We start from the raw sequence: 26069 nt of genomic DNA on the forward strand, positions 1-26069 counted from the left end.
ATGGGCACCACCGCCTGCAAAGCGATTTGGTAACGGCGCTTTTGGGAAATATTAACCCTTTTCTTGGCCGCTAACGGTGGTTAGATAAAGGAAAACCTGCAAACATGGCCTGTTGGGGGTACTTGAGGACAGGGTTGAGAACCACTGCTCTAGACGCCTCCCCTCTTTCGAGTACCTCCTGTAGCAAGTCGGGTATGCACTCCTACTGGGTCCTGTGTCAAGGTGTGTGTGTGTCCATAGACACACACAGTGGTGATAGGCCACACCCCTGCTCCATCCTCACAATAGTTTGACTGACAGCAGCAGGAACCTATGGCCTTGCAGCCCTCAGTTTCCTGTGTGAAAGCAGGAAGTGGTGCTGGAGTCAGAGACATGCTGGTGAGGTGACATTGAGCCAGGTAAGTGTTTTGAGGAATGAGGGGGATAAGACAGATAGTGGGGTGTGTTTTACCTTAATGCAGAGACTACATGAAAATAAAAAATGTTTCAACTTTAGTAGCACTTTAGGAATTTCATTTATTATAGAGGTCTACACCTTTGCGCAAAATGAGGTACAGCTGAGAAGGAAAACCGGACAGAAGGATTTGGTTTCAAAGGAGGGACAATCCAAAGTATGTGCAGAAATATTAGTAAAACTACTATGTGTGGTATATAAATATGATATATATATATATAGGAATATACCAGAATGTATAGCACCCACCTCCGGATATAGGGTTAAAGCGGAACCTCACCCAAAAGGGAAGTTCTGCTTTTCCACCTCCTCCCCCTCTCCTCTATCACTTTTGGAAGCATTTGTTTTTTGGGGGGGAATGGGTACCAGTTTTTGACAGGTTTCTGGAACCACAGATCGCCTAAGAAGTTCAGCCCCGCCTCCTCCTCTTTGCCTGCAGCCTTCTGGGACATGTCACATGTCTTTTCTTTTTAATATATTTGTATTCGTTTTCAAAACATAAGAGAAACAACATATAATATGGTAAACAAGAAATCAGAAAAGTGAAAATGACAAAATACACACAAATATAGTACTAGATGAAAGACTAATGCCTGAGTTAAGTCATATACATGATATAACCAAAAGTATTGGGACGCCTGCCTTTACACACACATGAACAATAATGGCATCCCAGTCTTAAGCCTCATAAACACAATCGGACTTCCAACTGACTTTTGCTCCGAAGGGCATTGTCTGTGAATTGGTATGCATACACTCGGTAGGAACACAAACGTAGTGACGTAATAGAAGTACTACGTGTTTTTTCTGCTCTTTACCGCCACCCTTTGGGCAACTGTTATTGTTGTCTGATCTTTAGCATTGGTTCTGAGCATGCGTGTTTGTAATTTGGACTTTGGTCCGATAGACTTGTGTGCACACAATCGGATTAGCCGACGTAGGACTTTTGTTGCCGGAAAGCTTGTCTGTTCACACAGCGAACATTTGTCTGATCAAAAGTCGAAAAAGTTTGTCCGATGGAGCGTACACACGTTCAGATTGTCTGCAAAAACAGGTCCGTCTGAGGTTTGTTGTCAAAAAGTCTGATCGTGTGTACGGGCCTTTAGTCTGTAGGGTTGAATATTGAGTTGGCCCACCCTTTGCAGCTATAACAGCTTCAACTCTTATGGGAAGACTGTCCACAAGGTTTAGGAGTGTGTCTATGGGAATGTTTGACCATTCTTCCAGAAGCGCATTTGACTGGCCTGCACAGAGTCCTGACCTCAACCTGATAGAACACCTTTGGGATGAATTAGAGTGGAGACTGCAAGCTAGGCCTTCTCATCCACATCAGTGCCTGACCTCACAAATGCACTTCTGGAAGAATGGTCAAACATTACCCTCCCTCTAGATTGTAAGCTCTAACGAGCAGGGCCCTCTGATCCCTCCTGTATTGAATTGTATTGTGACTGTACTGTCTTCCCTGATGTAAAGCGCTGCGCAAACTGTTGGCGCTATATAAATCCTGTATAATAATAATAATAATAATTCCGATAGAGACACTCGTAAACCTTGTGGACAGCCTTCCCATAAGAATTTAAGCTGTTATAGCTGCAAAGGGTGGGCCAACTCAATATTCAACCCTACGGACTAAGACTGGGATGCCATTAAATACGAAGTAAAGCACTGCCTTTTTTTTTACTAGCACATTATGTGAAACTTACTTGCAACTGATGCGTTGTCACTACTGGAGGGTGCATCAATCTTCACCTGTCTTCCTTCTGGGTCCGCAAACTCTGGCTGTGTGACTAGCCAAAACTGCGTGATGTCACTCCCACGCATGCATGCAGGAGCCACTGGTCATGGCACAGGGCTCTGAAGAAATTGAATAATTGACCGTTCCTTCAGAGTGCATGCGCCGACTACGTCATTGGCTGCCTATACAGTAAATGTTTCCTAGACGGTGCATGTTTAGGAGCAGTGGAGGCTGGTAGTCACAAATTTGGGGGGGGGGGGGGCGGCAAAACAATGACACCCCCCACGGGAGACTTACAAGTAGGCGAGCAGGGGTCTCCTTACCTTACCAATCCGGCAATTAGCACGGATGCAGAGGGGGTGCGGGCCGGCACATGGGGCAGCTGCAGCTTAATGATGGGTGTGAGGCAGATCCGGGACTGGTGGCAGGCAGAGAAGGGTCCTGGCTGCTGCTCCTCGCTCTGAGGGCCAATGCATCTCCTCCCCGGGGGAAATAGGAAGTGGGTCTTGAGACCCGGACCTGATTGGCTGGAAGTCTTAGGTCTCCCATTCTAGTCTGCTTTTGTCTCAGGAGTTGCTTCCTGATTGGCCGAGAGGAGAATCAGGAAGACAATAGTGAATATTCTATTCTAGTCTGCTTTTGTCACACACTGGGTGGGCTCAGGGCGCAGTGCTCTGAACCCACCCTTTTTTTAAGCCAATTCGAGCACCAGGCTCTAATCATGAGCTAAAAAAAAAAAAATTGGAATCAATGCGTCTGCATGTAGATTAGGGGGTCGGACGCATGGATTAGGAGGGAGAGGACACCCCCTATGCTACTTTTTATTGTTACAATGTACAAATACTCATTGAAGTTTACAACCACTTTAAATTAAGCGCGCCCCCGTGCCGAACGAACTGCGCATGCGCCGGCCTTAAACGTAGGCCACTGCGCATGCTCCGTAGTACGCCGCAAATACATTGGTTGCGACGTGAACGTAATTAATGCACAGCCCTATTCGCGACGAGTTACGTAAACGACGGAAAAACCAGACGCTGTCTCGATGGCCATACTTAACATGGCATACGGCGGACCGACGTAAGGTTACCCCTCATATAGCAGGGGTAACCTTACGCTTACGGAAACGACGTAAACTACGGCGAAGCGGCGCAAAAACATTCGGGAATCGGCGTATCGACTCATTTGCATATCCGACGCTGACATCAACGTAAACGCCACCTAGCGGCCAGCGTAGTATTGCATTTAGGATCTGACGGTGTAAGTGACTTACACCAGTCGGATCCTAGCCTTATTCCGGCGTATCTTGTTTTGAGAATACAAAACAATGATACGCCGAATTACGCCGATACACTACTGTAGATACACCGGCGTAATTCTTTTGAGAATCTGGCCCCATGTGCGTGTAAAGGCAGGCGTCACAATACTTTTGGTAAGTTGTGTATATAAATGAATGAATCAAATACAACATAAATGAATGGAAACAATGGGGTATTATATATGTATGGAAAGGATTGGGAGGGGAAAAAAATAATAATGAAAAAAATATGATTTTTTTTACATTAGAAATGTATGACTATATGATAAGTGTGGTAGGGAGTCATCATAGAGTTATCATAGAGTCTAAATGACAATGTGCAGAGGTAATAAATGATTTTGTCGCCCCTGACAGGACACAGTTGTGTATATTTATTGTTATTATACAAATAGAGCTCTAGTTATTTGAGCAATATTCTACAGACACTGTAAATAATACTATGAGGTGAGTGTCAGGGTCAGGGTGTGTGATTGGTGTTGTAGGTTGCACAGCATAGAGAGGGTTAACGCACCGGCAGCTCAGCTGATACAATGTTACCAACAGGCAGAGGTACAGCGCCACCCACTGGCCGGCGGGGGAAAAGCAAAGGGGCGTGCACGTCTAAAGGGATGCCGAGGATGTGCTGTTGGCTAGATCCGCACCGGTCTGCCTGCCTGCTAGGACTACACTGACAAGGTAGGGTGGGGGAGACAAGTGGTCCATTTCTCTGAGCGTTCAGGCTGAAGGTGGGCGCTCCCCCCCGCCCTTTTCCCTTCTCACCATGTCTTCTTCAATGGGGCCCAGAGGCCCTCGGCCACCCATAGTGCCTCCCCCCATGCCCGATCTCCCCGATCTGAGCCATCTGACAGAGGACGAGAGGAACACTATCATGGCAGTGATGAACCGACAGAAGGAGGAGGAGGAGAAGGAAGAGGCCATGCTAAAGTAAGGAGATGATGACATGATGTGCATAGTGTATATGGATGGGGCGATCAGTGACACCCTGTGTGTGCATGTGTCATGCCTATATACTCCTAGGTGCCAAGGTGGATTGCAGACCCCCCCTCCCCCCCCCCCCCCAGGTGTGCAGTGTTTACTGAATGACAATGATGATGTCTGATGATCCATTCTGTACATTCTGCCACCCCCTTCCATTGACAGGTAGCAGATCCATTGCTGTGCCTTTCTAGGGAGGGGGGCAGCCCCCCCTCCCCTGTACAATGTGGTACCCCACTGCTCCCCACTCTGTCTGTCTGTAATATATATGGGCAGTATGGCCTGCACACAACCTCTAGCCCTCCAGGCCTAGTGATGCCAGCCCTGCCATTGGGAAAAGCCAGTGCTGCTGTCCACATCCTCTTACTGCATCCATACAGCTGTTTCATTCATGCTTCAGCTGATGCTTACTGCTCTACACATAAGCCCTGCCTGGGATGGCAGTGCAAGGAGGAAATCATGGCTGGAGATGTGGGATGGGAGGTGAATGCTGATGGATGTGTTTACCCCCCCTGTGTACAGGCGACACATCCAGGCTTTAGGGAGGGCTCATCATCCCCTTAATGATACACAATGATGTTTCTGGATAAGGACCGGGATTGAAGGGAAGTGCAACGCTGACTTCTTCCTGACTTGCTGGTCCAGAGAGCATGGGGTGTGGTTGTCTTTTCTGCTGCTACTGCTGATGCTGGTGGAAAATGTCCAACTGTTTTCATCTTGCTGCCATGTTATCCCAACTTTCATCACTGGAGATCTATCTATAGATAGATGGATATAAAACCATGAAAGCCTTTTCTTTTACTGGCTACTGATGGCTATCTATGTTTATATACCACCCAAAATGATATAACCTACCGTCCTATAGGCTGATCATTTCTGTATTCACAAAAAAAAATAAAAAAATCAATGACATTGCATCTACCTGTTGTTATTATATTAGTGATAAAGGAGAACATCCTGCTTTCTTCTAACCTACAGGCCTGGCCTTTCCTACGTAAAATTAAGCTTGTGTAAGCATTTTTACATTTCCCTGCTTTGATTTTCGCCCTGTTAAGTCAAAGACACAAATGTTCATTTTTTTTCCTTCTTCTATTCTTACTAGCCATAGAGATACAAGCCTGAAAGGCTGTGTAGCAGCGACTACACGAGTATTGGTTAGTGTTGATGTGAAATCCCTTATCCCAATGTGTATAGAAGAAATGAGCCATTTTTTGGGGATGAACTAGCACTCCTGATGCATTACAGTCCATCATATTTCTGTGCAATAATGTCAGCAGGGCGTCAGAGCATCTATCAAATGGATGCAGGGTAATTCTGTTGACCTGCTAGGCCTGTGGGAGAGCAGGAAGAAAACAGGATTTTAGTTGTAACAATTCCTGTGTAAATATGGCATATTTAACACCATAGATTGCAACATTTAGAGCAGAGGTGGGCAGCCTCAGCACTCTAGCTTTAGTAGGACTACAAATCCCATCAAGCCTTTGCGCCTGTGGCTGCCGGAGTCTTGCAGTGCCTCATGAGACTTCTAGTTCCACGACAGCTGTGGTGCCGAGATGGCCTATCCCGGATATAGAGAATAGAAAAGAGTTGCTGCGGATTATAGCAACAAGTTAGTTGCTATAGGAAACAACTTCCTTCCTGTATTAACAGTTAAGACTGGTCATAGCAACGAAAGCTGTTTCTGGGGGAAACCAATGGTGGGAAATGTCTGCACTGCACATCACATCTCTGAACATAAAGAATACTAATAAATATTAGTATGGTGACTACTAACCTAAAGAAATAATAATATGACCACCACTAACAAATATTATTATGGTGACTACTAACCTAAAGAAATAATATGATCACCACCAACAAATATTATTATGATGACTACTAACCTAAAGAAATAATATGATCACCACCAACAAATATTATTATGATGACTACTAACCTAAAGAAATAATAATATGACCACCACTAACAAATATTAGTATGGTGACTACTAACCTAAAGAAATAATAATATGACCACCACATACAAATATTATTATGGTGACTACTAACCTAAAGAAATAATAATATGACCACCACATACAAATATTATTATGGTGACTACTAACCTAAAGAAATAATAATATGACTACCACCAACAAATATTATTATGGTGACTACTAACCTAAAGAAATAATAATATGACCACCACATACAAATATTATTATGGTGACTACTAACCTAAAGAAATAATAATATGACTACCACCAACAAATATTATTATGATGACTAACCTAAAGAAATAATAATATGACTACCACCAACAAATATTAGTATGGTGACTACTGACCTAAAGAAATAATATGATCACCACCAACAAATATTATTATGATGACTACTAACCTAAAGAAATAATAATATGACCACCACATACAAATAATATTATGGTGACTACTAACCTAAATAAATAATAATATGACCACCACATACAAATATTATTATGATGACTAACCTAAAGAAATGATATTATGACCACCACCAACAAATATTAGTATGGTGACTACTAACCTAAATAAATAATAATATGACCACCACATACAAATATTATTATGGTGACTACTAACCTAAATAAATAATAATATGACCACCACCAACAAATATTAGTATGGTGACTACTAACCTAAAGAAATAATAATATGACCACCACTAAGAAATATTAGTATGGTGACTACTAACCTAAATAAATAAGATGATCACCACTAACAAATATTATTATGATGACTACTAACCTAAAGAAATAATAATATGACCACTATCACATTTTATTATGATGACTACTAACATAAAGAAATAATATTAGGATCACTATCTGTCCTATAGCTATAATGAATATGTTTACAGCTGGATGTGTGTGTGTGTGTTACCCTGTAAAGGATTATGATGTAGAAGCGTGAAGAGTCTCAAGTGTTCTTCTGTGCAGCGAGTAAAAACGCTGAGAATGCCGATTAATAGTAAACTGTTCTGTCATGGAGAAAATGGTCACATGTGAAATGCAGCATAAATGTTCATGGATTCAGGGGTGGGTGTGGCAGCTTAAAGGCATATGCAGCGGGTAAAATATGATCAGATGACATCATCATCTCACATTTCCTTATCATATCCTGCTTGCACATGGAAATGAAACCAACATAATAGGACTTATCTCACCAATCATCGTTTTTTTTTTTTTTTTCTCCAAGTGTTGTGTCTCTTTTAAGTATATTTTTTGACCGAAGTAGGTGTGTTTGTGTATATATTTTTTTTTTTTGCAGGTTTTCCAAAAAAATAGTGCAAACATAGTGAGGCTTTGGAGGGTGAGGTCTCCTAAACAAAACAGTGTATGGAAGACAGTTTTATCACCCAACTTCAGCCACAAATAATAATAATAAATAGCCTATTAAACGATAATAGCAGTTGTTGCTAAATGATTTACTTTCAGTCCAAAGCTACTTTTTTCTGCCGCTAGATGTCCTTAGGTCTGATGTCCAGCTTCACTCTATCCAGCCTGTGAATGGACAGTGAAAGGAGAAGCAGCACAGTCATGAACTCACCCTTCTGTCACCCTAGTTTCCTCTCCTATCATCATGCTTCTTGTCAGCACATTAAGGCTGCATTCACACCTGAACGCGGCGTATTGTACCGCAATTTTCCGCGACAAATTGCAGCGTTTTGTCCCGCGATTTGCCATGACCAAACGCGTCGTTTTTAGCCTACAATACGCCGGAGGGGTGATTGAAACATTGTCGGCTATGCCGAACGCCGAAAGCCGCCTGAAAAAAAGGGTTCGAGACTTGTTTTGAGCTTCAGGCATACGGCGTTTCGGCATTCGGCGTGGAGATGTGAACCATTTCCATAGCCGACAATGTTAAATCACCCCTCCAGCTTATTTCAGGCTGCAATAGCGTCGGGCTTCAGGCATTAAAACGCCTAGGTGTGAATGGAGCCTTACTGATTGGCTACTTTTGCTACTTATTTTTCACACACTCCAGCCCTGCTTTACAGTGACTGGTACCAGGTAATTCAGATACTTAGACTGCTTATGTTTCCAAAAATACATTTCATGGTATATTAACCCATTCCTATACCTCCACAGCCCTTTTTATAGGCATACTTTTGGCACAGATACCTTGGGCCCCATGGATGCATATGTGCACCTTGTAGGCATTAAGGCCCATTCTTAGTCTCTTAGTCTTAGTCTTCTCATTTTCCGTATGTGTTTAGCAATAGTTTAACAATTATAAGACTGTATTAGTTTATGGCATTTATGTCTGCCTGAAGTTCAGCTTTAAATGTTGCTTCTCCACTGCTCTTCGATTGTCTGCATACAATTACTATTAAATCTCAATGGAAACACATTTTGCAGTCTCTGACCATCTCTCTTGTATCATGTCTGCAGTCTCTGACCATCTTCTGTAGTATGTCTGCAGTCTCTGACCATCTCTTATATCATGTGTGCAGTCTCTGGCCATCTCTTGTATCATGTGTGCAGTCTCTGAACTTCTCCTGTATCATATCTGCAGTCTTTGACCATCTCATGTAGTATGTCTGCAGTCTCTGGCCATCCCCTGTATCATATCTGCAGTCTTTGACCATCTCCTGTAGTATGTCTGCAGTCTCTGACCATCTCTTGTACCATGTTTGCAGTCCCTGAACATTTCCTATACCATGGATGCTCAATCTGTTGCCCTCCAGCTGTTTGCGTAACTACAAGTCCCCATGAGGCATTGCAAGCCAGTGATGACGAACCTTGGCACCCCAAATGTTTTGGAACTACATTTCCCATGACACTCAACTACACTGCAGAGTGCATGAGCATCATGGAAAATGTAGTTCCGAAACATCTGAGGTGCCAATCGTCCGCCATCACTGTCCTATACCATGTCTGCAGTCTCTGACCGTCTCCTATACCATGTGTGCAGTCTCTGGCCATCTCTTGATTCATGTCTGTAGTCTCTGAACATCTTCTATGCCATGTCTGCAGTCTCTGAACATCTATACCATGTCTGTAGTCTCTGAACATCTTCTATACCATGTCTGCAATCTCTGAACATCTATACCATGTCTGAAGTCTCTGACCATCTCCTATACCATGTCTGCAGTCTCTGACCATCTCCTATACCATGTCTGCAGTCTCTGAACATCTCCTATACCATGTCTGCAGTCTCTGACCATCTCCTATACCATGTCTGCAGTCTCTGAACATCTCCTATACCATGTCTGCAGTCTCTGACCATCTCCTATACCATGTCTGCAGTCTCTGGCCATCTCTTGTATCATGTCTGCAGTCTCTGAACATCTTCTATACCATGTCTGCAGTCTCTGAACATCTCCTATACCATGTCTGCAGTCTCTGAACATCTCATATACCATGTTTTGTAGTCTCTCAACCATCTCCTATACCATGTCTGCAGTCTCTGACCATCTCCTATACCATGTCTACAGTCTCTGACCATCTCCTATACCATATCTAAAGTCTCTTACCATCTCCTATACCATATCCACAGTCTCTGACTATCTCTGGTATTAAATCTCTGCCCAAGGTCTGTATCATGTATGCATGATCATGCTCGTAGTCTTTGCCTATATACCGTTTTGTGTCGGTTGTCTATGACACTAAATATTCACTGACTTTTATGTGCTGCCCTTTGTTGATGTCAAGGCTTTCACTTGATAGACTCCATATCAAGAAAAATGACCACCCCTGTTCTATAGGATTGATTGCCCTAAAACAATTAATGGCCACTTGCTGCACAGACAAACTCATTGGGGCTTTGTGGTCACGTGACCGATTTGTAAAAATAAGAAAAAAGGTATTTACTTAATAACTGTATTTAGGAAATAAAAAAACTGTGGGGAGGAAACATTTAAAACAGGGATAAGCAATTAGCGGACCTCCAGCTGTTGCAAAACTACAAGTCCCATCATGCCTCTGTCTCTGGGTATCATGCTTATGGCTGTCAGAGTCTTGCAATGGCTCATGGGATTTGTAGTTCTGCAACAGCTGGAGGTCCGCTAATTGCATATCCCTGATTTAAAAGGTGGCATTGTATTGCCTTTCCTTCTACTTTAAAGCTGAGCTTCGAGATGGTAAAAATAAGATATTCTTGCAGTGGGGTCCCCCTGCACTTTTGGGGTTAAATGGCTGTTATTTTTAGGGGGTACTGGAAAAGGTTGTACTTTGCACATAGGCCTTTATATATAAGCCAGACATGTGGTGCGTCTAGGCCAGTAATGCAGTGCACAAACTGTAAACTTTCATTTTGCTAACATGTCCTGAAAACGTAACACAATCTGATTAGTTGCAATAAGGTTCAGATGGGTTACAACAGTGAAGTTAATAAGAAAAGTAAGCTGTGATAGCTGGCTGAAAGTTATATACATGAATACATTTATCAGTACACACAGGGTCACAGAGATTTAAACATGACCTACTGAGAAGGCTGGCTTGATGGCAAAGCATGTGAAGCAGTTGCTTTTGGCCACAATCCAAAGAGGACCCCTTCAGTGAATGAAAACAATCCCATCAGGTCACCTTCGGTGACATGTTTTGTAGAGCCAATGCTGCACAATCTAACATTCTGCTACATTTCTGTTGCATTCAGAAAACATCCAGATCCTCTATTGTAGTTTTGAAATCTGGAAGTTTCTTTTTTTTTTTCTTTTGTGACAGTAGTAACATTTTGATTAATGGATTTATCTCTGGAGCCTTCTTTTATTAACTACTTGCTGACTGCGCCATAGCTGAATGACCGCTACAGCGTGGCTCAATAGCACTGGGAGGGCGTACATTGACGTTCTCCCAGAATCATGCTCCCGCATGACCCCTGGGGCGCACACAGGGGAATTTCGGATCATGGTAAACGGATCACGGTAAATGGCTGCTAACAGCAGCCGTTTACCACGCACGTGATCGCTCCGTCAAATGACAGTACTGCTCTTTTGACAACTACAGCCTCTGCCATCCCTCCTCCATCCCTCTGCCATCCCTCCACCATACTCTGCCATCCTGCCATCCCTCCACCATACTCTGCCATCCCTCTGCCATCCTGCCATCCCTCTGCCATTCTGCCATCTCTCTGCCATTCTGCCATCCTGCCATCCCTCTGCCATACTCTGCCATCCCTCCACCATACTCTACCATCCCTCCACCATACTCTGCCATTCCTCCACCATACTCTGCCATCCATCCTGCCATTCCTCCACCATACTCTGCCATCCCTCAGCCATGCTTCCATCCATCTGCCATCTTGCCATCCCTCCACCATACTCTGCCATCCCTCCATACTCTGCCATTCCTCCATACTCTGCCATGCTCAGCCATCCATCCCATCCACCCCCAGCCATACTCAGCCATACTCGGTGATACCCGGCCATACTCGTGATACCCAGCCATACTCACAGGGCCGCTGATAGGGGGGACCACCAGCCCTCTTGTAGGGGGCCCCCGGCACTCAGAGGGGCCCAGACAGCAGGAGGGTTGGTGGAGAACAATGCCCTCTGTGTCTCTCACCCAGGTTTCTTCCCCTCTCCCTCCCGCCGGGTTTTAGCTGCTGGGTGAGAGACATGGAGGCATAATGAACCTGGCCAGCCGCCGCTAAGCTCCTTCCCCCTGCCCTGAGAGGGAGTTGTGCTAGGAGGAGGCATTTGTGGGAATGTGTCCTAGGAGAGGGATTGAAGAAAGAATATTTGTGCTGGGAGGGGAGATGCGGCTGATTGTGCACCAGGAACCGATGAGGGAATTCTGGGCTAACAGGAGGGTTTGGGGGAATTGTGCAGGCAGGGGAGTTTTGTACTAGGAGGGGGAATTGGGGTGGCATTTGTGTCCATTAATAATGATTTTCATGTATTTTTTTGTGAAAATATTGTATAGAATACCGTCAGGTGTGTGTGTGGGGGAGGCCCCGTCAGGTAGGTTGTACGGGGCCCCATGATTCCTAACAGCGGCCCTGCATACTCAACCATACCCAGGCATACTCGGTGATACCCAGCCGTACCCGGCCATACTCAGTGATACCCAGCCATATTCAGCCATACCCAGGCATACTCGGTATTACCCAGCGATACTCGGTCATACCCAGCTGTACTCAGCAATACCCAGCCATACCTACCCGTACTCAGCCATACTTGGCAATACCCAGCCATACTCGGCAGTAACCAGCCGTACCCAGCCTCTGTATGTGGCCAGGCTGTGGAAGTCTTCCACATGTGGTATCACCATACTCAGGAGGAGTAGGAGAATCTATTTTGGGGTGTAATTTTTGGTATGTACATGCTATGTGTTAGAAATATAAAAAAAAAAAAAAATGCATTTTCATTTTTTTCCCCACATATTCCACAAACTTTTAGAAAAAATGTACATGTTCAAAAGACTCATTATGCCTCATAGATTATACATTGGGGTGTGTTCTTTCCAAAATGGGGTCATTTTTGGGGCGTTTCCATTGTCATGGTGCTCCAGGGCCTTCAAAAGCATCATGCCCTGTCTTGTACACAAAATCTGAATTTCCGATCAGCAAGTCAGATGGAAAGTCAGACGGAATTTTTCATCAGATATTCCGAAAGTGTGTATGCCCCATCTGACTTTTTCCGTCGGGAATTCCGACAGAGTTAGAAAGAGAACATGTTCTCTTTTTTTTTTATTTTTTTTTTTTTTTTTTTTTTTTAGATGGAAAAAAATCGGAAATTTCGTTCCTCTGTATGGAACTCCGACAGAGAAAAAAAAACATGCATGCTCGCAAACAATTCGACGCATGCTCGGAAGCATTGAACTTAATTTTTCTAGGCTCGTCGTAGTGTTGTACGTCACTGCGTTTTTGACGGTCGGAATTTGGTGTGTATGCAAGACAGCTTGAACGGAATTCCATCGGAAAAACTTGTCGGAGTTTATTCCGACGGAAACTCCAATCGTGTGTACAGGGCATTAGAGGTAATCAGTAAATTAGATGTGTAATTTATGCTCCAGAATGCCTGATGGTGCTCCCTGCATGTTGGGCCTCTGTATGTGGCCACGCTGTGTAAAAGTCTTGCACATGTGGTTTTGCCATACTCGGGAGGAATAGCAGAATGTGTTTTGGGGTGTAATTTGTGGTATGCATATGCTGTGTGTGAGAAATAACCTGCTAATATGACAATTTTGTGAAAAAGAAAAAAAAAAAAAGAAAAAACAACAACTTGAATTTGCAAAGAATTGTGGGAATTACAACTCCAAATAACTCACCATGCCTCTTACTAAATACCTTGGAATGTATACTTTACAAAAGGGGGTCATTTGGGGGGTATTTGTACTTTTCTGGCATGTTAGGGTCTCAAGAAATGAGATCGGCCGTCAGTACTTCAGATGTGATCAATTTTCAGAGATTGCGGACTCTATAACTTTCACAAAGACCAAATAATATACACCAGTTTGGGTTATTTTTTACCAAAGATATGTAGCAGTATAAATTTTGGCCAAAATTTATGAAGAAAAATTACTAATTTGCAAAATTGTATAACAGAAACAAAGAAAAATTCATTCTTTTTTTGAGAATTTTCAGTCTTTTTTCTTTTATAGCGCAAAAAAAAAAAAAACATTGGTGAATAAATACCACCAAAAGAAAGCTCTATTTGTGGGGAAAAAAAAGGACAAAAATGTCATATGGGTACAGTGTTGCATGACTGAGTAATTGTCATTCAAATTGTGAGAGCACCAAAAGCTGAAAATTGGTCTGGTTTGGAAGGGAGTTTAAGTGCCCAGTGGTCAAGTGGTTAATATAAAGTGGTCCACCCCAGACTTCTATTGATACTATAAGGCTACAAACAAGTGCCATGCACAAAAGTAACTCCAATACATTCCTGAAAAGACCCAGATGGGCATTTGTGTCATGTGTTCCTCACAATAGGTATAGAGTATAAATTAATGGGACAGTATTTCCAGATGCAGACAAATACTTCTCTTGTTGCCTGCTCTTGATGGAATGTAAACCAAGTTTTCTGCTCTGCTGAGTGTACTGAGGCTGTTCCGCCGCGTGATCGTTCTACGGGTGGCGAAAGGGATCGCCAAAGTCTCTATGATAGTCGGAGGCCGGGCGCGATGTTATGACGTCACGCCCGACCTCTGCATTCAGAAAACGGCGCGGCTTCGGTTGTGAAGTGGTGATCTTTTTTTTTTTTTTAGCCTACCCAGCCTAGAGGTGAGATGTGGGGTCTTATTAACCCCATATCTCACTGTAAAGAGGTCCTGTCATGCCATATTTATATTACAAGGGATGTTTACATTCCTTGTAATAGAAATAAAAGTGATCAAAATTATATATATTTTTTTAAAGTGTCAACATTTTTAAAAATTAAGTAAAATTAACAATAATAAGTGCCCCTGTCCCCGTGTGCTCGCATGCAGAAGCGAAAGCATACGTAAGACCCGCCCACAAATGAAAATGGTGTTCAAACCACACATGTGAGGTGTCACCACAAACGTTAGAGCAAGAGCAATAATTCTAGCCCTAGACCTCCTCTGTAACTCAAAACATGTAACCAGTAAAAAAAATTAAAGCGTCGCCTATGGAGACTTTTAAATACCGAAGTTTGGCGTCATTCCTCGAGCGTGTTCAATTTTGAAGCGTGACATGTTAGGTATCTATTTACTCGGCATAACTTCATCTTTTACATTATGCAAAAAATTGGGCTAACTTTTCTGTTTTGTTTTTTTTTGAAAGCATGAAACTGATTTTTTTTTTAAAAACGTGTTTGAAAAATTGCCCCCCCCCCCCGAGCCTCCGTTTTACTTACCTCACCGTTTGAAAGTCCCAGGCGCGTGCTTGTCATCTTGTTCGGGTCCCAGCCTATCCGTTGATTGGCTAGGCTGGGCGGATTGATAGCAGCGCAGCCATTGGCTGACGCTGCTGTCAATCACAGTGGATGACGCGGCGCGCCGGGGGGCGGGGCCGAGTGATACAGTCGGCAGCTATGGCCGCCGATATATCACGGGAGCGCGCTCGCAAAAGCTTTCCACCATGCGACGGAGCTTGCATGAACGTGGAAAGCTTTTGCGAGGAGAAGCCGAGACAGCCGCCGAGGGACCCCAGAAGACACGGATCCGGGTCACTCTGTGCAAAACGAACTGCACAGCGGAGGTAAGTATAACATGTTTGTTATTTAAAAAAAAAACTATAATGAGAGAATATGGAGGGAATATGGAGGGTACTACTGATTACTTTTCCTTCTGAAACTTCTACTAGTTGGCTGGCTGTCTTGTTAATTCAGTTGCTGTTTCCCTTTTTGAGCACTGACCAAGAACAAGAATGCAGATCAGCCATTTTGACTTTTCAGCAATGGAATTCCCACATTTTTCTAAGTGCAGGTTTTCCTCAATATGAGTAGTGTTCTGTATAATTCTGGGTCAGTGTGCATACAAGTTTATATTTTCGTCATGCACGTGTGCTGGTTGGGAAAGGTAGGTGAAATAGACATTCTTTGTCTACTGATCATTATTGAATAATAGATTCAAATAGTTTAGAGAGCCAGATGGTGGGACAAGTTCAGTTAGAACACATTTTTTATTGTGTATTCTCTTTTTGTGTGGTTGTGCTTAATTTTAATTGACACTGTTAGTCTGTCATGTACAACTGCTGAATCAATATGTTCTCAGAGAATGCCCAGAAATCTCAGTAACTGCTAATTTTAGTTGCCCCCTCCTCCATGCCAAAACTAAGATTGCTTTTCCCACCTGAATCATACAGGAAGCACAACAAGAGGATTTAAACTCCATTTACACACCTACCTGCTTCTTGTCCCTATAGTTGGAGGGGCACTTAGGCATAGCATCTACTTATTTTTATTCTTTTTTTTTTACTTAAGGCAGGGGTGTCAAACTCAATTTCATTGTGGGCCGCATCAGCATTCTGATTAGATGTCCAGCGCATCCCCTCCCCTTTACATTAGATGTCAAGAGCCACCCCACCATCAGAATTTGAGTCCCCCACTCTCCCTTACATCACAGTGTACCCCCCTTTCCGTATGCTGCTGCTGGGAAGAAGATGGATACATTGCTTGAAAGTAGAAAGTAAGGGTCTGGAGTAGGACCAGAGGAGGGCTGGAGCTCTCCTGCAGGTGCAGGAGAGGTGTGAGGGCCACATGAAATGGCTTGGAGGGCCAGATTAGGCCGCACGGGCCTTGTGTTTGGCACCTGTGACTAATGCCTAGTACACACGATCGTTTTTCCTGTCGGGAAAACTGCCGTGTTTTCCTTTGGCCTTTGGCCTTTTCCTTAGCAGTTTTCCCGACAGGTTCTCTTTTTTTTTTTGCCGCGAATCGCAACGTTTTTTCCCCGCAGTTTTCCTATGGGAAACACTGTGAGGGAGCATACACAAAAAATGCCTAAACCTAGCAAACTAACTATATACAATATGTACAAATATGTACCATATGGGAAGCAAGGGTAACAGGCAATACAAGAAAAAGGAGAAACAAAGACTAGGTAAAGCAGGGGTAGTCAACCAGTAGCCCTCCAGCTGTTGTGGAACTACATTTCCCACGAGGCATTGCAAGGCTAAAGCCCCATACATACTATCCGTTTTCCTGCAGGTTTTTCTCTTCAGGTTTACCAAAACCATCTAATAGGAGGTCAATAAATTCGGAGGCAATCATGCAGGCCCTTGCACTACATGGTTTTGGTTAGGGGTGCAACGGATCAAAAAACTCACGGATCGGATCGATCCTCGGATCAGGAGTCACGGATCGGATCATTTTTCAGATCAGCAAAAAAAAAAAAAAAAAAATTATTAAATGTACACATCAGATTCCCCCATGTCCCCCACTGCTGTAATATCCACTCATCTCCCCCACTGTATTATTCACATGCTCTCGCAGAATAGAAGCCGGCTAGATCCATGGGCAGGGAGGGAGGGGTGATGACGTCAGCGCGCACCTAAACAGCAGCCGCCAGGTGTACCAATTCATAGAGAGGGGGGATTCCGGCGCTTGTGGTGACTTGATGCCTATATAAAACAATGTTAATGGTGGCTCCAATGGCACCTCTAGGTAGATCTATGTATAAAATAGCAAAAAGAAGGCAGCCATCCTCAGAGGGTGTCCATAACCTCTGTAAGCAAATCAGAGTGAGAAAGGAGGGGGTGGAGGCGCCAACTGTAATGTTTCAAAACGTTTCTATAAAATGTAAGTATAATATATATACTTACTGGTTCACTTGGAGATATAGTCCATCTGGGTGTCCTTTGGTCTGTGGGTGCCGGTCTGCAGGCTCTAGCGATGTCCCCCTGGCTACTCAGCATGCTGCATGCAGGAAGCTCCACGCTATCCAGCGTGGAACGCAGAAGCGGCGGTGACGTCACGGCAGGCAATCAGACGAGAGGTGGGGAGTGCAACAGGCTACACGCTCGGGGCTCACCGCTCCTTCTACTGGCCTGGCCGGGTGTACCAAGATGGCCGACCGCTCCGGAGCTAGGCCGAAGCCGCGGCCTTTCCTAAGGCCGCGGCGGCGGTGCGCTCCGCGGATCGCATTCTGTGCCGATCCGAACAGGTCGAACCGTTCGGATCACGGATCGGGCACGATCCATTGCACCCCTAGTTTTGGTAAACCTGAAGAGAAAAACCTGCAGGAAAACTGATAGTGTGTATGGGGCTTGACAGTTACAATTACTCCCAGAGGCATGATGGGACTTGTAGTTCTGCAACACCTAGAGGGCCCCAGGTTGCCTACCCCAGGGGTAAAGGAACAAGGCGAGCAACTGTAAGGGAAAAGGATGCAAGGATAGCTCAAGTCCATCAAGATGGATCTGGCAGCAAGCAAGGCAATCAAAACACTGACACAAGTTGCAATAGTAGAGATGGGACTTAAGTACCCCTCCAGCAGCTGGGGCCATATGAAACTGTGCCACCAGCAGGTGAACCAGGTCCTGACAGATTGTTATGTGAATTTTTATCTTACTATGTAACGTAATAAGAGGGGGCATCTTCCTAGCAACCAATGAAAAGACAGAGGAGGTGGAACAGGGAAACTGGGTGAGAGTCTTCCAGCTAAAACGCCCCTCCCTCAGGTATGATCACTCATTTTAGACCAGTGACAACTGAGTCTACGGTTAGTAACTCCCACAAATTCAGTCTTCCATCAGGTGAGGAGCAGAGAAGCTGTAAAGCAAGGAATAAATAAAGGATTTTCTTCACATTTCAATGCTGTTTCAATAGAGAGGCAAATCTACACCTTGAAACGAGAATGTGTGGACCTGTTTTTCCTATTTTTGTTTCATGCTGATTTTTAATGCTTTGCATTGAATGACTAGTTATTGTCACTCTATTGAACATAAATCTGACTGACGTATGGTAAATAGCTCTATTGGTTGTAACTCTATTAGTTATCAGGTTTGATGTTAAATGTGCTGCGTTTCTAGTGAACTGCTACAGGTAACCCATTTATAGCAAATTAATTATGTTTAGGTTACCAGACAGGAAGACGCCTCAGCTACCCACAGCTCTTTGTTCATGGTAGCCTTGGGGCAGCGGTGGAGTTAATCTATGTGTTAATTGAACAGGTATATTTATGTTCAATATACATTTTAAAGACTGTATCGGAAATGAACATGCTTGTTTGTATACATTAAATAATCTTTTAGCTTTCATGCCCTGAGCAGTTCTAGGTTTGTAAAAATGTATTGGATGTTCTCCTCCTGCTACTTGAGAAGCAATCTCTCCAAAGTGAATGGAATACCATCTTATTGAGCTGTCAGCAGAATAGGTGTCATCGTTGGAGGGTTTGCACTCACCTATTGCTTTGATGACAACTCAAAAGTTTTGTTTTTTTCCTCATATTTTTGTTTCCATGACAGTGGTCACCAGGACAATTACAGGAATCAATTCCCCCAATGTGAACACAGATAGCAATACACATTTGACAAATAGATTTAACCTTCCCATTATCTATCCAAAAAGAAAGAAGAAATCTTTCCCCTACATACACTTTAAAGGCGTTGTTAACATGCACTTTGATATAGTCTTGAATTCTGGAGTAAAAAGGCATAATCTATGTTTATTGATGGATCCAAAATAGACAGGAGACCGCCTGAACGCCTCCCTCTGATGCATCCGTCTCACATTGAGCTGCCAGCTGAGGGGAGCTCTTTTGTACTCGCTTCTATCAACACATCAACGACATTATAGAGCCCAGTTAAAGTGCATCCATTTCTACAAAACCCTGTACAAGACGCACTGACTCATTATAAAATCATTAAAGTATAACTAAAGGCATAACATTTTTCCTTTGATATAGTGGAGATGGATTAGAACCCCTGTCACTTTGTATTGCCCCTCATTAAGGACATTTACTCATTCTATTTGTCCGGTTTACCATTATCAGTGACAGTAACGAAAAACACACATTTTGAGTTGTCCTCAGAAAAGTGATAGAGGGGAGATCTTTCAATGTAGACACTAGTTCTGATGGCCTGGGGATCCCCAAGGGATTCCCCTAATTTGCAGGGATTTCCAATCACTTCCTGTTATTGTTGTTGGCTTTGGCACAAGAAGTGACGAGAAATCTCTCTGAAATAAGACACAGATGGCTAAAAAAATCTGACCGGTGTTATAACTCTCCATTGCTCTATCCAAAATTCAAAAAAGTTTGCCTATAGTTCTACTATTTTAGCAAAGAAATGGCGATACATATTGTGGATCAAGGTGCTGCACACCCCTGAATAGATTTTTGAAAAAAAGGAAGAGTACCCCTAGGGGCTTTGTGTTGCAGCTAATAATTGTTGAATCAAAATATGAAAAAATTATGTAATTTATTAAAAACAAATAAATAACAGGATGGGAACACCCATCTGATACATATAGGAAACATGGACTCAAAAAGTGTCATTCGAACATTGGAATACAATGGGTAAATATAGATAGAGCAATATATTAGTTTAACTTATGCGCAAAGACCCCGATGCGTTTCGACCCTTTTGCTGGTGTGGGTCTTCTTCAGGGGGAAGAAAGTTTGCAGGCATAAGTTCTATAAAAGAAATATATATATATGTACATAATGAGATTTGTTGGAAAAACAAAAAGCAAACAAACATATGAGTATTATGCTATTATAAATACAGTCATTATTACAGACATTGAAAAAGTATATAGTTACCAAGGTGAATGTCCAGAGCCAGAAACGATAGCCAAACACAGACCAAGCCGCCATGACAGGGAATTCCCAGGGAACACTCAGGATGAAGGGAGAGGTCAAGATTGCAAAATAGACCAAGTGGTGGGATGGGTGGAACAACCCCAAAGCCCACGAGGGGTCGCAACCACGGACCCCGCATTGGGCCGGAGGGTGGGGGAGGGGGAAAGGGGGGACCGGGCAGGGCAAGGAGGAACGGGAGGAAGGCCGGGCCCGACGGAGGAACAAGCCAAACAGACAGGATATAATGAAACCTGAGGGGAGAAAAAAACCCCATGATGGAAATATTTACATCCTAAGTGGTAATACAAACAGAGTGTCTACAGGGAGGAAAAGTGAATGATATGTGTGTGGGCGGATAGTGGGGAAAGCTAATGTGTATGAAAGAACAGATGGGTGAAAAAGGAAGGATGTGAATACCAAAAATGCATGAGAGACAAATGAGAAATGAATGTAAATGTGAGATGGACCCGAAAGAGGACAATACTGGGTGAATGAGGTGTGAGGAGAAAAGGATATGAAAGGTGTGTGTGCATGAATGTGAAAAGGAAAATCAAGTAAATATCAGTGTACAATGGAAAAGTGGCCAGTAAGTGCAGGGGGAGCATGAGTGTTAAGTGTTTTTGATACAAATTGTTTTACTTTGTACATTTTAGGTGTGAAGGAATGTAGTCCAGCTGGGTTGTTCTATATGCAGTGAGTTTTTGAATGAATTTTATGTTTTAGGAGTTTATTTAATTGGCTAGAATTTTGTTGATTCTGGCCATTGAATTGACTAAATGCTGAAGTGTTAAATGCGCCTAGCGTTTAGGTTTGTTTGGCATTTTAAATGCTGGTAAACTCTTGTCCTGAACGTGACTTTTGTGCATTCAAAGAAATTCCAGTAAACTCAGCTGTCTGTAAAATCTTCTAAGCCTCTAGGACAGTGGTCTCAAAGTACCGGCCCACGGGCCATTTGCGGCCCACGGGCCAGTTATAAATGGCCCGCAGGCAGGGCGGAAGTGGGGGGAGCTGGTGCTATCTGGTGGTGAGCCGTTGGTATTACAAGTTATTACCACCAGATGTGAGCTGGCGCCATCTGGTGGTGGCCGTTGGTATTAAGTTAAGCATTACACGTTAAACACCATTTCTTATGTCATTTTACACTATTTTCACTGCCATCTTCTTCCCTCTAATTAGAACCCCCAAACGTTATATATATTTTGTATCCTAACACCCTAGAGAATAAAATGGCGATCGTTGCAATACTTTCTGTTACGCCGTATTTGCGCAGCGGTCTTACAAGCACACTTTTTTGGGAAAAAATTACACTTTTTTTAATTAAAAAATAAGACAACAGTAAAGTTATCCCCATTTTTTTTTTATATTATGAAAGATAATGTTACGCCGAGTAAATTCATACCCAACATGTCACGCTTCAAAATTGCGTCCGCTTGTGGAATGCCGACAAACTTTTTTACCCTTTAAAATCTTCATAGGCGACGTTTAAAAAAATCTACAGGTTGCATGTTTTAAGTTACAGAGGAGGTCTAGAGCTAGAATTATTGCTCTCGCTCTACCAATCGCGGCGATACCTCACATGTGTGGTTTGAACACCGTTTACATATGCGGGCGCTGCTCACGTATGTGTTCCCTTCTGCGCGCAAGCTCGTCGGGACGGGGTGCGTTTTCTGGCTCCTAACTTTTTTAGCTGGCTCCTAGATTCCAAGCAAATTTGTCAACCCCTGACTTACACCAGTGCTGGTGGTAATAATGCACTCGCTGACACCAGTGCTGGGGGTTAATAATGTGTTCACTGACAACAAAACTGTTGTTTTTGAAGTTTGAAAGTTTGCATTCATATGCCCCCATGGCATATGAAAACTTGTCTTGTGGCCCTCAGGTAATTTGAGTTTGAGACCCTTGCTCTAGGATAACATAGAGGTGAGTTCAGGGGCTTCAGAAAAAAAACGCCTAACTGCTCCTAAATGTTAGTTTAGGAGCTACAGTGTACTGTATATTAGGTGTTACACTGTCAAGGGTGCTGTACAAAGTTAATAACAGGAGGATGCTGTCCAAGGTGCTGCAAGTCTACAAATACATTTAAGTGAAAGACTGCACATTTTGTCTGGCCCCTCCAAACACAGTTTTTGAACTGACTATATGATCATTGTTATGCCGCATACACACCATCACTTTATGTGATGAAAAAAAACGACATTTTCTGTGAAGTAAAAAACGACGTTTTTGAAACTTCAATTTTCAAAGACGAAGTTGCCCACACACCATCGTTTTCTCACAATGTTCTAGCAAAGCGAGGTTACGTTCCACCACGTTTTTCCATTGAAGCTCGCTTCATAAGTAGCTTCTGGGCATGCGCGGATGAAAAAACTTCGTTTTAAACAACGTTTTTGCTACACACGGTCAATTTCTGTGAAGTAAAAGTTGACGTTTTGAAAAACAACACATAAAATTGAAGCATGCTTCAATTTTTTTTGGACGTTTTTTAGAAGACATAAAACGACATTTTCCCCCACACACGGTCAATTAAAGTGACGTTTTTAAAAACGTCATTCTTTTTCATCACATAAAACGACCGTGTGTACGCGGCATTAGTGTTTTATCGAGTTCTTACATGCTTTTATTATATTCAGATATTCTGATCATGTCTATTTTAGGACATATCTACAAATAATATACATATTTTGTGTATCACAGTTACATTTCATGCCACTTGGCCTTTCTTGCACAAGTAGATGGTTTGCAAAGCTGGCAGGAAAAATGGGATTTAGCTAGCCTAATACCCAATACGTATCCAGTGTATGTGAAAATCTGCACTAGATGCACTTTCAGACTGTGGAGACTATAATTGCTATAACGTTTTATATCTATAACCAGTCTATATATTTTTAGCAATCAAGCTAAACCACCAGCTTGTTACTTTTATTTATGCACATGTGATCTGGAAACCTTTTCCCACCAGCTGCTCTGTGTATAGTTCCATATGTGCACATTCATTTATCACTTTTGACTAAATGAACATGTATTCATATAGCTAGATTCAAAGAGAGTTACGGCGGCGTATCAGTAGATACGCTGTCGTAACTCTGAATCTACGCCGTCGTAAATTTAAGCGTATTCTGGAAACCAGATATGCTTAAATTAGGCTAAGATACGAGCGGCGTAAGTCTCCTACGCTGTCGTATCTTAGGGTGCATATTTACGCTGGCCGCTAGGTGGCGCTTCCGTTGTTTTCCTTGTCGAAAATGCAAATGAGCGAGATACGCCGATTCACGAACGTACGTGCGCCCGTCGCAATTAGTTACGCCGTTTACGTAAGAGATACGCCGGCGTAAAGATAAAGCTGCTCCCTAGGTGGCGCAGCCCATGCAAGGTATGGACGTCGGAACAAGCCTATCTTTTTACGTCGTTTGCGTAAGTCGTACGCGAATAGGGCTGTGCGTAAGTTACGTTCACGTAGTAGGCATTGTTCGGCGTATCTTAGGCATTCTATCCGACGCATGCGCACTGGGATATGTCCACGGACGGTGCATGCGCCGTTCGTTGATAACGTCATTTACGTGGGGTCATGCTTAATTTCCCTAAAACACGCCCACCTCTTCCTCATTTAAATTGGGCGCGCTTACGCCGGCACATTTACGCTATGCCGCTGTAACTTAGGACGCAAGTGCTTTGTGAATACAGCACTTGCCTCTCTAACTTGCGCTGGCGTAGCGTAAATACCATACGCTAGGCCCGCACAAAGTTACGCTGCCCTACCTGAATCTGGCCAATAAAGAGTGCATTTTCCATTCAGATTACTATGATTTTGTTTAAGAACGTTTCTGTTTGTGTTAAGTAAATGGTCTCTGTACTGCATGGTGACTGCATGTGCACATGTTTACACTTAGGATAATAATTGACTTGTGTAAAATCCCAATATTGCTGTGAATTACTTAAAGGGTTTGTAAAGGTAAACATTTTTTCCCCTAAATAGCTTTCTTTACTTTAGTGCAGTCCTCCTTCACTTACCTCATCCTTCGATTTTGCTTTTAAATGTCCTTATTTCTTATGAGAAATGCTCACTTCCTGTTCTTCTGTCTGTAACTCCACACAGTAATGCAAGGCTTTCTCCCTGGTGTGGAGTGTCGTACTCGCCCCCTTCCTTGGGCTACAGGAGTGTCAGGACGCCCACTAACACACAGCTCCTTTATCTATCTGCAACGTAGAGAGTGTCCTGACTCTCCTGCTCGCCCCTCCCCCCTCAAGGGAGGGGGCGAGCACAACACTCCACACCAGGGAGAAAGCCTTGCATTACTGTGTGGAGTTACAGACAGAAGAACAGGAAGTGAGGATTTCTCTGAAGAAATAAGGACATTTAACAGCAAAATGGAAGGATGAGGTAAGTGAAGGAGGACTGCACTAAGGTAAAGGAAGCTATTTAGGAAAATGTTATTTTTTTACCTTTACAACCCTTTTAATGCTAAGTATTTTGGAAGCCACTTTACTGTTTACATTTATATTTTAATTCTTGATCTGTGCTTTAATGAACATCATTATTATGACTTTAACATGCTAGGTGAAAGTGAGTTTAGTAGCTATATTTACTATAGGCCTTGCACGGTTTATGATTTTACAAAAGAGAATAACTGACCAGTATGCTTGACAGCATGTGCTATCGTAATTGGTAGTGCAAGTCTGGGGGACGTGACATTAGATGGGATAAGACCTGCACTCTTGGGTTGGCAGTACTGTCTATGCAGATGGTGATTTGTAAAAAGAAGCTGTCAGTTGGGGGTTCTGCACAGTTGGTGATCTTTGTGAGATAGAATGAAGGCTTTACATGAAGTACTCCCTGAAAAGTGTTGTTCCAGGAGGTTTTTCAAGCTTGATATTCCAAAAAATGGACATAAAGACCAGTGTGGCTGATATAATCACTAAGACGATGGATGTTGTTGCTCCACAATTTAAGACTAGTTAGAGCCGGTTCACACTGCGGCGGCACGACTTCGGGGGCGACTTGTCAAGGCGTCCTGAAGACGTTTTCAGAGGCGACTTGCAAAATGACTTCTGTATAGAAGTCAATGTAAGTCGCCCCCGAAGTCGTACAATAACCTTTTTCTATATCGGAGCGACTTGCGTCTGTTGAATAGAATGGGACGCGACTTGTCGGGTGGCTGAGTCGCCTGACGAGACGCCCCAATGTGAACCGGCTCTTATTGATTTTATGCTCTGACCTGGGATGTGAAGTTCGGTATTATTGCATGTGATACTTATTTATTTTCCCCAGCAGATTATAAAATGATTTTCCTATTTAAATGATCAAAAAACAAACAAACTTGGGCTTATTTTAATTGTAGTGAAAAGCGAGTTAAGTCATCTTGTGAGAACTTTAGGCCATGAAGAGAAAATTTGGGTACTACAGTTAATTTATTGTTAAATTATCA

General features: G+C 43.1%; 1 protein-coding gene across 14 annotated transcripts in view; it reads left to right on the top strand.

Moving 5' to 3' along the window:
* The first annotated feature begins 4104 nt into the window (after positions 1-4104).
* Positions 4105-26069, top strand: part of RIMS1 (regulating synaptic membrane exocytosis 1) — a 492278-nt gene continuing 470313 nt past the window's right edge. For all 14 annotated transcript variants that reach the window (XM_040349940.1, XM_040349925.1, XM_040349926.1 and 11 more), the window contains exon 1: positions 4105-4428. In XM_040349940.1, the coding sequence (XP_040205874.1) occupies positions 4265-4428 (164 nt within the window). In that variant the 5' untranslated portion in view covers positions 4105-4264. The remainder of the gene's footprint in view (positions 4429-26069) is intronic.

Source organism: Rana temporaria, chromosome 4 (assembly GCF_905171775.1).
Source record: "Rana temporaria chromosome 4, aRanTem1.1, whole genome shotgun sequence".
Taxonomy (NCBI): Eukaryota; Metazoa; Chordata; class Amphibia; order Anura; family Ranidae; genus Rana; species Rana temporaria.